The 15,815-nt window shown below is 36.5% G+C and overlaps 1 protein-coding gene across 1 annotated transcript in view; it reads right to left on the bottom strand.

Annotated features, from left to right (window-relative positions):
- HECTD2 (HECT domain containing E3 ubiquitin protein ligase 2) overlaps window positions 1-15,815 on the bottom strand; it is a 173,614-nt gene that overhangs the window by 7,690 nt on the left and 150,109 nt on the right. Inside the window, exons 19-23 of the mRNA XM_006831446.1 lie at window positions 7,245-7,319; window positions 6,420-6,507; window positions 6,227-6,333; window positions 4,555-4,670; window positions 3,561-3,704 (exon numbers count right to left, since the gene is read on the bottom strand). Of these exons, the coding sequence (XP_006831509.1) occupies window positions 3,561-3,704; window positions 4,555-4,670; window positions 6,227-6,333; window positions 6,420-6,507; window positions 7,245-7,319 (530 nt within the window). The remainder of the gene's footprint in view (window positions 1-3,560; window positions 3,705-4,554; window positions 4,671-6,226; window positions 6,334-6,419; window positions 6,508-7,244; window positions 7,320-15,815) is intronic.

The following is a 15,815-nucleotide window of genomic DNA, read 5'->3' as shown; positions in this document are numbered from 1 at the left end:
CAAGATGGCGGCTCCTGGAACAGCTGAGTGTCTTGATCCAGAAAATAATGAATTTCTGGATTCTCCTGCAAATTCCCCAGCTATAAACCCTCCGAACCTCCAAACATACCTTTATATTTGTAAGAGTTCCAACACCAATTCATGAGTCCTCTTGACCCAGTATTCTGTGTTGTTGTTGACCGAGCTCCTCACTACATGTCTACCCGATCCGCCATCCTAAAGGAAGGCCATTTGCTTTAGCTACTCTATATTCAGGAGAAGTTTTCAGAGTATCTTCTGACATCCATTTTGGTCTTTTCTTTCTTTTGGTTTTTACATGGATGATGTTTTCTTGAAGACATCTCACAACTCAACAGGCATTCAATCATTAGTGTTCAATGAATCAAATCTATTCTTGAGGTGGTTTCTAAATTTAGGTGAGGCATGCTCAAAATCGTATTTTGGCTTCCATGTACTTGTTTTAATTTTCTTCAGCTTCAATTTGAAATTGCATATGAGTAATTGCTTCTCTGTTTCTCAGTTGGTCCCTGGCTTTGTTCTGACTGACAATATTGAGTATGTCTCCATCTTCTTTTTCCACAGATGTAGTTTTATTGTTGTATACTCCTTTCAGTTAAGGTTTATGTGTATAGATTCCATTTACATTATTGTAAAAAGGTATTTGCAGTAAGTAAGTTATTGGTCATACAAAATTCTATTATGAGATCTCCATCATAATTTCTATCACCAAGGTTCTATTATCAAGGCACTGATCCTTCTTTGCTTCCAACTTTCACATTCCAGTCACCAGTAATTATCAGTGCTTCTTTATTTCATGTGTTATCCACTTCAGAATATAGATATTGTTAAAAAATTTTTAGTTTCTTCATATTTGGGATTAGTGGTTGGTGAGTATATTTGAATAATAGTCATGTTAACTCATCTTCCTTATAGATAGATGTATGGATATTATCCTATCACTGACAGCACTGTGCTTCAAGAGATAGTTGGAAATGTTTTGTTTTTGGGGTGTATGTGATGCTGAATTTGATACTATTCTTCAATTTGTCATTCCTGACATAGTAGACCATATGTTTGATTCAAAATGATCAGTCAATAGCAGTCCATTTCAGCTCATGACTTCCAATTTTCCTAGATTCATACTTAGTACAGTTCCATCTTCTGATTATTAATGAATGTTTGCAATGTTGTCTTTTTCTTTTGAGTTGTGCTATAGCAGCAAAGGAAGGTCCTGAAAACTTTACTCCATATATATCATTATGTTGACTTTACTTTGAGGAGGCGACTCTTGCCCAGTTGTATTTTCAGTAACTTCCAACTGGAGAGGCTCATCTTCTGGCACTGATAGATAGCAGACAATGTTCTGCTGATACTCATACGGGGTTCACTGTCCAGTTTTCTGAGAAGTAGATTCACATGTCCTACTTCATAGTCTGTCTTAGTCTAGAGGTTCAGCTGAAGGCTGTCCAACATGGATGACCCTGCTGGTATTTGAAATACCAGTGGCATAGTTTCTAGCATCTCAGCAACACGCAAGCTACCAAAGGATGACAAACTGATAGACAAATAATGGTAATTGATAATACTTTTGCTAATATAAAATGTTCTGAAAAATTAATTTTTGTGAAATGAAAATCTTTAATGTCAAAAGGATTCTTTTGAATTTTTTTCATTTTGAGTCTTATAATAAATTGTGTGTAGAAATCTCTTAATTTTATATGTACATATACCTATTTGTTTTATGTTTTTAACAACCTTGGCATTTATATTTTCTTTTATTGACTGTGTGTGTGTGTCTACTTGGAGAATAATCCACTGCTACTGAGTTGATCCCAATTCATAGACACCCTAAAGGGCAGAGCCGAATTACTCCTTAGGGTTTCCTAGACTCTTTATGGGAACAGACAGTCTCATCTTGCTCCCACCAGTGGAGCAGCTGGTGGGTTTGACCTGTTGACTTTGTGGTAATAGAAAGCTATTAAGACAAGGCCTCTAGTCTTCAGAGGCTAAGTGATTAAGGTATGAGTTATATTACGATTAAGTGCCACATGACTTCTTTACTAAATTTGAGGAGTCACTGAGGGAATGACCTAAGGCTTTTTAGAGAAGAAGTTGTCTTCAAAATGGGTCTTTAAAGAGGCGTTGGCTTTTCAGGAGTAGGGCAGTAGTAAGCAAACATCATATGTATACAAAACCATTTAGTAGTGTACAGGAAAGCCGGTCCAAAATGCGCCTGAGAAACAGCAAAATACCCCACTGTCTAAAGCATAGAGGGAGAAAAAGCCTAAAGAAAGAATTAACAGGCCTTCGAGAATGTTCAATGTATGGGATAGGAGAAAAAATACTGCAACCAAAAATAGTGTCTATTATCATTATCCACTTTAGAAATTTTAAGGTTTTTTTTTTTTTTTTTTTTTTTTTTTAAGTGAGTAGATCAGCATTGTTATTATAGTTGTTGTTAAGTGCCATCGAGTCAGTTCCAAGCCATAGTGACCCTGTATAGGATTTCCAAGGAATGGCTGGTGGGTTATAGTCAGGTACTGAACTGCAGTGCCAGGGGTCCACTGTCGTTGTTGGTGCGTTAGCAACCCTGTATCGGCTTTCAAAGGAGCATGGTGGGCTTGAACCAAGTCCAGGACAGGCACATCTTTGCTTACTGTGTTTACAGATACTGGGCTTTACCGTTTTGGAGGTTTGGAGCAACCTTGTGTGGAGCAAGTCTATCTGTGTCATTTTTCCAACAGCATGAGCTCTTTCGTGTGTGTCACATTTTGATAGTTCTCAAAATATTTCAAACTTTTTTCATAATGCTAATTCACACTTAATAGACTACAGTTTAGTGTAAACATAACTTTTATATGCACTGGGAAACCAAAAAATTCAGGTGACTTGCTTTATTGAGATATTCAATTTATTGATGTGGTCTGGAAATACACCAAACCAAACCAATATCTTTGAGTTATGCCTGTATTTGAAAGTAATTTAAAGCCATCATCATCACTTCTATATACAAAAAGCACCAGATTTAAAAATAAAACAGAAGAATAGTGTTGTTGTTAAATACCATCGAGTCGGTTCTGACTCATACTGACCCTGTATATAAGGTCTCCAAGGAGTGGCTGGCGAGTTTGAACCACTGACTGTGCGGTTCAAACTGACTTTGGGGTGCAATGCTTATCCGACAGCACCACACCAGGACTCCAGGACTAGTATTAGAGGATTTCTATTAGTACTTACAATAGTAAAAAAAATATTTTTCTTAAGATGATAAACTATACAAACCAAAGCAAGGCTCTAAAAAAGACTATGAAACAGTTTTCAGATTTAGCAAAGTAAAATGTTGATGGAAAGTAATTCTTATTATAGTTAGTGTTGGGATGTCACAAAAATCAGTAACAGAGAACTTTAAGCCATTGTTGTTATCATTTCAAAGCCAAGTTGACTCCCAAGATTTTTCGATAAAAACTACTTGAGACATAATAAATTCCCTGGTGACTAACATATTATTACTCTTATCAAAACCCTACAGATTAACATAAAATTATAATCTGGATATTTACCAGTTAGTAGAAGTTTCATTCTTTGAGATTTTGAAGTTCAAATCTGCCATCCCTCCTACAGGTACTCTGTCACTTCCTGTAGTAAAATGTAGCAACTTCTTTTGAAGATCAAGAGGAAATCCAAGCACAACCTCCCAAAAGTATCTAGACAATGCCAGAGGAAATTTATATTAACTGCCTGTCTCAACAAAATCCTGAACGTAAGAATGAAGTAAGCATCAAAACAAAGAAAAAACTTTCCTAAAATAAACATAATACTCTTAACGTGAAATTCATGAACGATGAGTGTCTATATTTGAATTAGATTTTCAACTACCATTATAAAATTATTATAAAGTTAGAAAAATAGTCCAACAATAGATAGTACAAATGTTATCTTTTCTTCTTATAATTTAAAAGTCTTATATTTTCAACAACAGGACTCCTGATGTGGCACTGTAGAATGAGCACTGGACTGCAAACCACGAGACCGGCAGTTCAAACCCACCAGCTGTTCCTTGGACTGTGCTGGGTCGCCACGAATTGGGACCGACTTGACAGCACTTAACAACAACTACTACTAAAATGCTATTTATATGTATGTTGTTATTGTTGTTAAGCACCATCGAGTCGGTTTCAACTTGTAATGAAGCACCTTTGAATTGGTTCTGACTCAGAGTGGCCCTGTATAGGGTTTCCGAGGAGCAGATATTGAGTTTGAACTGCTGACCTTGTGGTTATCCAATAGCACCACACCAGAAATTCTGGGGCTGAAGTCACTAAAATAAAAATCAAACTTTTACACTTTTGTGGAAACATATCACTTCTGTCAAGGGATTACTAAGTAGTTTCACATTTAGTATTCTTAATGCTACTTTCTGGATATAAGTAAGACAGTGTGGGACTCTACGCTCTGTTTCAGCTACCATGCTTGATCACAGATTTTAAGTTACACAAGTAAACGAACTGCATTCTCTCTTCTGCAAGCACACTACAGGAAGCATGAAGAGGTCACCTTATAGTCACATCCGTTTTTGCGTAGCCATCATACTGAGTACTTCTCTGCAGCGCATGCATATCCAGTTCAGGACTTCCACACACCAGAATTTCAACTTCTTCTGGACGAAGCAGCTGCCAATAATTATGTATCAAACATGATCATTAAAAATGATTTAAGAAAATGAAATCAATCTATCCTCACTGAATCAAATCACTAAAAATTCTGTGACTTCTCTTACAATAAACCAAACTATGTTTGTTGAAGAAAATTCTTCTCCACTTATCCTAGTATTTTTCTACTGAGGCAAGATATGTTTCAATTTTGAAAAAGTTTATAAATCTTGTTCAAGTCATTATGTTTCCCTTCTACAAATGATAATTAGCAGTATTCCAGAGAAGCCGGCAGAAGACTAAGCATGAATACTAATTCCAACTCTTCTCTCAAGCCTGCTTGAAGCTCTTGTAGCTATCCTGGCAGCTGCTGAACTGCCTGCCTCATTTTACTATTCCGTATCAACTGTGTGCACTGCACAGTTAGGGTGTTTGGTTACACTCTGACTTACTCATTCACTGTTCTTTCATCTACATAGGTTAGTCTCCCACTTAAAGAGACTAAAAATTTTAAAAACAGAGACCATGTTTTGCTATTTCTTACCTTCCTTTCCTCCCCCCCTAACTAACAGTGTGTCCCAGACAAAACTCCTTTAAGAGCTTTTAATAAATTGCTTCTTTTTCAAAGGTACTTCCAACAACAAGTATGTGACAAAAATTACTCAAACTGGGAAAAGATAAGTAAACTTATTCCTGCCCCTAAAGAGCCTTCTTTATAGTCCACTTATCTCCTATATATATATATATATATAAAATTACATGAAAGACCTTCCTCCAAATCCTCATAGTAATACCGAAGAGAGACACAAGTGGCATGATGGAGTATGCCACGGGTTGCTGGGGTGAAGAACAAGGGCTCCTTAGAAAATAATGCTTGTATCTTATGCTGTTTCCTACATAGAACGCTAAACAGCAGTTGATCCATTCTATATAGTTGTTGTTGTTAAGTGCCATTGAGTCAGATCTGACTCACAGTGACTCTGTATAGGGTTTCCAAGGAGTGGATGGTGATCTTGAACAGCCGAACTTGTGGTTTAAACTGACCTTGCTGTCCAGCACATTAACCGGCAGTGCCACAACAGAGAAATCAAACCAAGATGAGTCTGCCATGACTCTGGAGACAAACTACTTCCTATAGGCAGCAGTTAACTCAGAGTTGCTGAGGGATCCTAGAAACAGCAACAAGTACAAGGGGGCTCCATTATCTTTCTTCCCGTAAACTTTTGGAAGTCCCCTTGTAGGCATGCGCATATGGGTGTAACCTAAATTCATAAGATGATGTGTCTTCTCAGATTCAACTCTGTTTTCTGTGTTTATCCCACAGTATAAAGACCCTGAACCCATAAAATTTCTTTACCCACTCTGCTTGGAGAAATTTTTTTAAAGAAACTCTAAAAGACATAAAGTAAGACAAAAGAAAGGGCTGCATAGGAAAAAGGGAAAATGGGAGAACTTAAAAAATCTCTAGCAGAAAGCATTTTTATTTTATTTTAGAAGGTTACTAAAATATCTAAAGAATTATCTGTCAAATATTACAGTATTATAAAGTCTAAAAGCATCATTTGTCTTACACTCACCATTAGGGCATTTGAAGCGCATACACTATGGAATCCATAATAAAATGCCGCAAACTGCTTATAGATGGATTTGTTGAGAAGGAAGTCAATGTAAAATTGTACATATTCTGGAAAATAATTTTATACCTGTTCAATAGTACAAAGTGTAAGCGAAAACAAAAGCATTTTATGTAAAACATGGTGTTGAACTTACCTTTCCTATTTTGATTGGTAACTGGAATTTTATCACCTCCTGGCTTTAAATTATAGGATTTAATGATTCCAAATTCTTCTTGAAAAACCTGGTGGAAGAAAGCATCACAGCATATTTGTTGATGTGGTTTATATAGTAGCGAGCATCAATAAATAGGATTGCAAATTTTTAATTTAAACAGAATAGTTATTTTTCCTTTCTCAATATACATACTACAGGAAAGGCTAATCTCTTGATATTTGTATGTATTAAGGATGAGGTATCAAAAAAGAATTCTGGGGCACAAAAGTATTTAATTACTAACAGGTCATAGTTAAGTTAAACTATATATAACCTGTTAGTAATTAAACTTGTATGCTTAATCCTGTATAGTGTTAAATACAGTTAAATACTTTACTGATGTTCACAAAACTCGGGTTTTTGGAGCTATGTGAAACACTAATTTTCACCTCCCAACTATTGTCAAGGGAGTGGAAATAAGAGTGTTTTGTTCTGACCCATTGGTTTCTGCTCCTAACTTCTTGGTTGAGACTTACTTTTAGAAGGTGAAAAATTCTGAAAAATAACCAAGTTAAGAGAACGTACTAGTTGCCTAGCATAGTATGCTATTCCCCTTGAACTTATTTAAGCAATTTGGCTGACTGCTTAACTACATGTGTCTGTTTCACTGCTTCTACTTTATCAGGTTAAAATCCTTTAAGACAGATTTTATTTATGTGGTGACTAACCCTTGTTCATCCTTTCTAATACTAGGAGCTTATTTATAAATGACAACAATTTTGTAAAATACATGGTTACAAGAAAGCTATTTGCCCTTGCTAGTACCTGGAAAGTTGAATAGAAATCTTCTTCAACATTGCCTTCATATGATAAGAGTTCACTTAATCCATGGGCTAATTCCTGTTTAAAAAAAAAAAAAAAGTTATCTGGCTTTTAAAATAGTATTCCAGAGTTAAGTGGATCTGCTATAGTCAACTTGTGAGGTAGAGTAAGTAGATAAGCTGACCCAAAATGTTTGAGAAGTGTTTTCAAGGGTCTAACATGCTTGTCAATGGTTTCTGCCATCTGAGACTTGGAGAAATTCATTATAGGTCATATATGAGGAAAACATTCAGTTCAAAACACAGGGCACAAACTGCTGAGTGTATTTTTTAAGCAACAAGCTAAATACAATCTCTAATGAGGTTTATCTTAATTTACTACTGTTATATTACTATGTATGAATTTGTATTTGTAATTAAAAATTTTATATTAAAAAAATCTTCTAATGTTTTAAGACTCATCTTTTAAATATAAAAACACACTGTTCATACATGCGGTTTCTATATTTCAGCTGCATTGCCCTCCTCTACCAAGAATAAATTGAGAATATTGGAAGAAATTTTTTCTTACATTATAACTTGTTATTCATGAACAGAGATTCAAAAATTAACTCAATATATTCAAACTTTTTTTTGAGTCTGTTAAAAACTAGTTTAATTTTAAATTATTAGAAAAAAGGATACGTAGCATGACTTGAATCATTTCACATACTTGCATAATAAATTTTCCATTCCACTAAAATCAGAAATTTTTATACAGATCTAGGTTGATATTAAGGAGGTCTGGTACCATAGTGGTTATGAGTCAGGCTGCTAACATCAAGGTCAGCACTACCAGCCATTCCGTGGGAGAAAGATGAGGCTTTCTGCAACCGTGAAGATTTACAGCCTTGGAAACCCTATGCAGGGTCGTTGTGAGTTGGAACCAACTCCATGGCATACCACCACCACCACCACCACCACCACCACCACCAGGCTGATACTCATTTGATTCGAAGGCCAGGTTACTGTTAACCATTAGGTGCCTTCAAGTTGGTTCCAACTCACAGTGACCCTGTGTACAACTAAACACTACCTGCTCCTGAGCCACCTCATAATTGTTGCTGTTTCAGCCCATTGTTGCAGTATCATGGTGTCAGTACATCTCATAGATGGTCTTCCTCCTTTTCACTGACCCTCTAGTTTACCAAGCAAAACGAAGTCTTCGACAGCGTCAATCTTTTCTCCATCACATTGCTATTAATCCAAATGTGCAGATTTTCGTTTTCTATACCTTAAGGTGCAATTCATACTGAAGGCTGTATAGTCTTTCATTTTCATCAGTAAACATTTCAAGTCCTCTTAGATTCCAGAAAACAAGGTTGTATCATCTGCATATCACAGGTTGTTAATGAGTTAATAAATGGAAGCCTCCAATCCTGATATCATGTTCTTCTTCATATAATCCAGCTTCTTAGATTATTTGATCAGCATACAGATTGAGTAAGCATGGTGAAAGAATACAACACTGACCCACAACTTTCTTGATTTTAAACCATTCAGTATGGTTCTAATGACTGCTTCTTGGTCTATGTACAGGTTCCTCATGAGCACAATTAAGTATTCTGGAATACCCATTTTTTGCACTGTTATCCATAGTTTTCATGATCCACACCTTTGCATTGTTAATAAAGTCCAAGTAAACACTTTTCTGATATTCTTTACTTTCAACCAAAATCCATCTTACATTAGCATTGATATCCCTTGTTCCATGTCCTCTTCTGAACCAGGTTTGAATTTCTGGCAGGTCCCTGTCAATGTAACGCTGCAATGATTTTTTTTTTTTTTAAGTTCTTATTGTGAATTGAGTGGAAGTTTACAGGGCAGATCATCAGTTTTACATTCAACAAATCATATACTTTGTTTCATTACAATGATTATAATCCCTCCATGTACCATCATATAAATATGTATATATATAATAATTTAAACCACCAAAGGGGACATTCTGCAGGTCTACCTCCCCCCTGCCAGCTCTCAGTCCCTCTCTTTCCATTAATCTAGGGTCCTCAGCCACTCCCTCTCTCCATGTCCCCATCTCTGCCTCCATCTCTGGTGTTGCTGTGCAATGATTTTTAAATTATATTCAGCAAATTTTTACTTGCATGTGAATTAATAGTATTATTCGATGATTTCTGCAATCTGTCTTTGGAATGGGAGTTTGCCTATAGAGTCCTTCAATCTTACATAAGAAGACTTGGATTTTTTTCTTCAGTTTTTTTCAGTATGAGAAATGCCAAGCATGTTCTTCCCTTTGGTTTCTAACTCCAGGACTTTGTACCATTCATTATAATACTTTGTCTTCTTGGACTGTCCTTTGAAATCTTCCACTTACCTCTTTTACTTCATTTCTTCCATTCATTCACTTGAACTATTCCATGTTCAAAGTCAAGTTTCAGAATCTCTTCTGACATCCATTTTGGTCTTTTTTCCCTCTTATTTTTTTAAAAATGTCCTTTTGGTATCTTCACTTATAAGGTTCTTTTATTAAATTCAGGTGGAATATATTCAAGGTCACATTTTGGCTCTTATGGATTTGCTTTCATTTTCTTCAACTTAAATTTGCACATGAGTAGTAGATGGTTTGTTCCACAGTAGGACCCTGGCCTTGTTCTGATTGACATGTTGAGTTGTTCTTTCCACAGATGTACTAATTTCTCTGCTTCATTTGGTGAAGACTATTAATCACCATTTATGTTGTTGAAAACAAGTTATTTGTAGTGAATAAGGTGTTAGTCTTCCACAATTCCACCAGGTGATCCTTCCATCATTTCTACCTAGGCCATCTTTTTCAACTACTCTGTTTCCAATTTCCACAATCCAATCACCAATAATTATCAATATTTCTTTAAAAAATGACTTTTTGTGACTTGAGTGAAGGTTTACAGAGTAGATGAGTTTTATATTAAATCACATACTTCATATAATTCCATGATTGCAATTCCCTCATGTAATATCAACTATCCAACTTCATCCCCATGATTCTTGTTTCCATTCTACCTTCTTCCCTAATCCTTCTGAATTTTGTCCTTTGCTAAATGCTACCCTTTGATCTAGAATGGTTGACAATTCCATGGTGTACATACCTCACTAGTATTTTCATCCCTATACCTGTCTATGGAGTCCTGGTGTGGTACTGTGGGTTAATGCACTGGAATGCAAAGTCTGTTTGAACTGCAAGGTTGGTGGTTCAAGTTCATCAGCTGCTTCTCAGAAACCCTGTACAGGGTCACTATGGGTCGGAACCGACTCAGTGACACTTAACAACATACCTATCTATGGACTCCTGGTGTGGTGTTGTAGGATAAGTAGTGGGCTGAGAACCACAAAATCGGCAGTTCAAACTCACCAGCTGCTCCTTGGAAATCCTGTACAGGATCACTATGAGTCAGAATCAACTCAACAGCACTTGTACAACAACACACCTATCTACTGCTTGGATGAAAATTGAGCCACAAGGTGAGTATAGTTCCAGACCTGAAGAGTGAACCAGGGCCATTATCTTAGGTTCCTCCAGTCTTTTTCTAACTAGTAAGACTGTATTTTGGTTTTTTTTTTTCAATAATTTTATGTTTTGTTCCACATTTATCCTACTTTATCCTGAACCTTCTAATGTGACCCCATTCAGAACAGTTGGTAGTGGTAGCCAGGTTCTTCTAGTCTAAGGGTCATGGAAACTGATGTTCATGTTGTCCATTGGTATTGGACTGTTTGATCAAGTTCAGGTAAGAAGTTTTTAGAAATCTTCAGTTTCATCATCTTTGGCTTCAGTAGTTGGTGCATAGTGTGAATTAACAGCCATGTTCATTGCTCCTCTTTGTAGTCGTATGAATGTTATCCTATAACTGATAACACTTTTTAAGGATAATGAAATTTTCTATTTGATAATGAATTCCCTTTTGTTCCCAGCTTAGTGTACTATATGATTGATTCAAAATGGCCAATACCCATCTATTGCAGGTCACTAATGTCTAGGATTTTTATCTTTATGCATTCCATTTCATTTTTACTACAACTTCCAATTTTCCTAAATTTATGCTTGGCACATTCCACATTCCATTACTTAATGGATGTTTAAAGCTGTTTCTTCTCATTTTGAGTTATGCCACATCAGCAAATGAAGGTCCCAAAAGCTTAGCCCCATCTACGTCAGTAAGGTAGACTCTATTTTGAGGCAGCAGATCTTTCTCAATCATATTTTGAATACCTTCATCTTCTGGAATATATCCCACAATGTTCTACTGCACTTAGAGGGCTTTCAGTGGCTAATTTTTGAAAAGTGAACTGCCTCTTCTTTCTTTAGTGTGTCTTAGTCCAGAAGTTTCCGTGAAACCTGTCCATCATGGTGACTCAGCTAGTATTTGAATTATTGGTGGCATAACCTCCAGCATCACAGCAACCCATAAGCTACCACAGTATTGATGGACTGACAGACAAGTGATAAATGACTGCCAGAATTTATTCTAATTACTAATAAAATTATGATAAAAATGAGCATTGTGACACTTGGCATTTTTATTAAGAATTTGAGACCCTACTAAGTAACTCCATTGGAAAGATTTATCAACTTCTTTTAAAGGTTAAAGTTTAATTATAAAAAGCACAGCCAATAGGTCATAAAGCATATGCTTGTTGTTGTTGTTAGGTGCCATTGACTCAGTACCGACTCATAGCGACCTTATGCACAGCAGAACGAAACACTGCCCGATCCTGGGCCAACCTCACTACTGTTGCCACGCTTGAGTCCGTCGATACTGCCACTTGGCCAGTCCATCTCATTGTCTTCCTTTTTTTCTCTGACCTTCCACCTTACCAAACATGATATCCTTCTCCAGTGACTGGTCCCTCCTGACAATATGTCCAAAGTATGAGAGAAGAAGTTTGGCCATCTTGGCCTCTAAGGAGCACACTGGCTGCACTTCTTCCAAAATGGACCTACTGGTTCTTTTGGCAACCTATGGTACTTTCAATATTCTCCTCCAACACCATAACTCAAAAGCATGAATTCTTCTATGGTCTTCCATATTCATTGTCCAGCTTTCACATGCATATGAGGTTATTGAAAATCCCATGGCTTGGGTCAGGTGCACCTTAGTCCTCAAGCTGACGTCTTTGCTCTTCAACACTTTAGAAAGGTCTTGTGCAGCAGATTTGCCTAATGCAATATGCCATTAATTTCTTGACTTCCATGAGTGCTGATGGTTGATCCAAGAAAAATGAAGTCCTTGACACCTTCAATCTTTTCTCCATTGATAAGAATGTTGTTTATTGGTCCAGTGGTGAGGACTTTTGTTTTCTTTACATTGAGATGAAATCCATACCGAAGGCGGTGCTCTTTGGTCTTCATCAGTAAATGTTTTAAGTCCTCTTCACTTTCAGCAAGCAAGGTTGTATCAGCTGTATAGTGCAGGTTGTTAATGAATCTTCCTCCAGTCCTAATGCTTTGTAGTTGTTGTTGTTGTTGTTGTTGTTATGTGCCGTGGAGTTGGTTCCGACTCGTAGCAACCCTGTACAGGGTTTCTGAGGCTGTAAATCTTTACTGGAGCAGAAAGCCTCATCTTTCTCCCGTGTAACACTTGGTAGTTTCGAACTGCTGACTTTGCAGTTTGCAGTGTGATTGGTAACCGCTACGCTACAGGATAATTTGTTGTTGCTGTTGTTAAGTGCCCTTGAGTCAACAGAAGTAATTTTTTCAGATCTTTGTATTTATAAATCTTATTTTATTGAGAATTGTTTTGCTTATCTATATTGTGAATCTTAGGATCTTAGTTGTAATATTATTAATTATTCATACAGTTGAACTAGTTTACAGAGTGTTCTGATTTTACTCACTGTTTGAACACCCTAGAGTTATTTGACAGAGCATATCTGAGACTGACTTATCGAGAAGGAAAAGAGACACTGCTATGTCAGAATCAAGTTCATCCCTCCCTCTCTTCTACTTTTAACTACATAAAAACCTGAAGTGTACTTTTCACATTAAGACTACGTCTGGAAGATATTTTTGCTATTTTGACTAGCTTATAAAAAAGTTTATATAAGAATATAAAATTACAGTTCCATTAGCAGTGGGAAAAAAATACGGCACTTCCTCAAAAAGTTGGAGACAGAAATGCATTATGACCCAGCAATCCCTCTGTTGTTAAGTGCTGTCGAGTCGATCCTGACTCACAGTGACCCGTACAGGGTTTCCAAGGAGCTGCTGATGAGTTTGAACTGCCAACCTGTGGTTTGCAGTCTAGTGCTGACCCTGCAGTGCCACATCAGGAGTCCCTCTACTTGGTATATATTCTAGAGAAATAAGAGCTGTGACACGAATAGATGTATGCATACCCATGTTCATTCCAGCACTATTTACACTAGCTAAAAATATGAAGCAACCTAAATGCCCATACAGTGGAACACTATACAACATTAAAGCATGATGAATCTGTGAAACACCTCACAACATGGATGAACCTGGAAGATATTATATGAGTGAAATTAGTCAATCCAAAAAGACAAATATTGCATTGGATCACATTATAAAAATTCAAGAAAAGGTTTTCACATTTAAAGAAACATTCTTTGATGGTTAGTAGGGGTAGGAAGGAAAAGGATGGTAAATTACTGTCTAGAGGGTAGATACGTATTGAAGGGGGAGGCATTATACAATAAGATGGAGGTTAGCAAAAAACTCATGAAGATGGGGGAAGGCACTGGGAGGAGTCTAAGAGTTAAAGGCAACAAAATAAATCATAACCACAGCCATGAAATAATGGTGATCTATGAGCAGATGCATAGACACAGGCTGAACAGGCTGTGTGTGTGTGTTTGACAGAGGGGCTTTTGGTATTTAATTTTGCTACAAATATATCCATGAATGTGGTGGTGCAAATAGGGGGCAAAGTTGTAAAAACGTTTTAGACATAACCAAACATCTTGAAGGATAGCGTCACTGAGTTGGGGGCTCAGGACCACAGTCTCAGTGGACATCTAGGTTAACTTGCATAACATAGACCACAAAAGACAATGTTCTACAGCTTACTTTGATGAGCAGCAACTAGGATCTTAAAAGTGTGGGTGGAGCCACCTAAGGTGCAACTAATTATTGGTCTTTCCCTGTCTGGAGGAAAGAAGAGTGAAGAAAATCAGACACATGGAAACTAGGTCCGATGGGTTAATTGGCCGTGTGAACATCAGTCTCTATAATCCCGAAGCCAAAAGAACTAGATGATGCCAGGCTACCACTACTAATTGTTCTGATGGAGATCACAATAGAATGTTCTAGATAGAGTGAGAGAAATACACAGAACCAAACTCAAAATCATAAAAAAGAACAGGCTTACTGGCCAAACAGAGACTGGAAGCCCTTGAGAATATGACCCTTAGTCACCCTTCAGGTGTGGAAATGAATACACTCACATGGCTCAGTTTTCAGCCAAACAGCATACTGGTCTATAAGGAAAATAGTACTATGAGGCATACACATCTTAGAATTACCAACCATTTGAGATCAAAAAGGCAGCATTTATCCAAGGACAAAGTTCAGAAACGTTAGGAAAGAATGAGAAATGAAAACAGGAAATGCAGGAACAAGTGGAATAAGTGATGTTACATTGTGGGGACTGCAATCAATATCATGAAACAAAATGTGTGTGAATTGTGGAAAAGGAAAATGATCTGCTCTGTAAACCTTCACCCAGTTCACAAATAAAATATTTTAAAAAAAAGAATATGAAATTAACTTAGTCTCATCTTTAGCTCCATAATATAAATAGTATATTGATATGGTCATCATAAAACATTACCAACTACAAGAAAGTAGGATCTAAATGAGGAAAATGAGAACAATTTCAGTTATAAAATGGTAAAATTCATTAATGCCTGAATATGTTGAACAAACCCCCCAGAAGTCTAAAATGAGGAAATTCATTGATCAGTTGCAGTCTAGTTCCTTCATTTTATAAATAACAAAGTAAAGGACCTAAATTTGAAGTGAGACATCCAAGGTCATAGCTAGTGCATTACAGACATAAGGTTATAAAATAGAGTTCTTTCAGGTTTAAAAGAAGATGTCCTATCACAGTATTTTTCTAAGTATTGAGTTTCATAAAAATTTGATTTTAAACTCTTAATCGGAAAGAATCCAAACTAAGTTCCAAAACTCTGTCTGATACTATGAAGAATGGTTCTCTAATCAGATTCACATTCTAGATAGGCTTCTCAATTCCAAAGGAAGGTGCCAACAGTACACTGAACTTAAGTGACTGTTACAGTGTCTGTTTGGATTGACCCTTAATGAGCAATGTAGACTGTTCATATTCTAGGTACTTGCTAAGACTATAACCCAACGTTATCACAACTTAGCTGTAAAAAATAATATAGGGAATATAAAAAAGGATACGTATATTACCTATTCTTCTACCAATAGAAATATGCAAGTTTCTGATCATAAAATTTAACCTTGGATTATGTTTTATGATCAGAACCTTGCATATTTAGACTGTATTATTTTGCATTTACTTCTCTGTTCAGTCTGCCTACAAATGAGGAA

Source organism: Chrysochloris asiatica, unplaced genomic scaffold (assembly GCF_000296735.1).
Source record: "Chrysochloris asiatica unplaced genomic scaffold, ChrAsi1.0 scaffold00003, whole genome shotgun sequence".
In the NCBI taxonomy this organism is placed as follows: domain Eukaryota; kingdom Metazoa; phylum Chordata; class Mammalia; order Afrosoricida; family Chrysochloridae; genus Chrysochloris; species Chrysochloris asiatica.
This window is presented reverse-complemented; position numbering and strand designations above follow the sequence as displayed.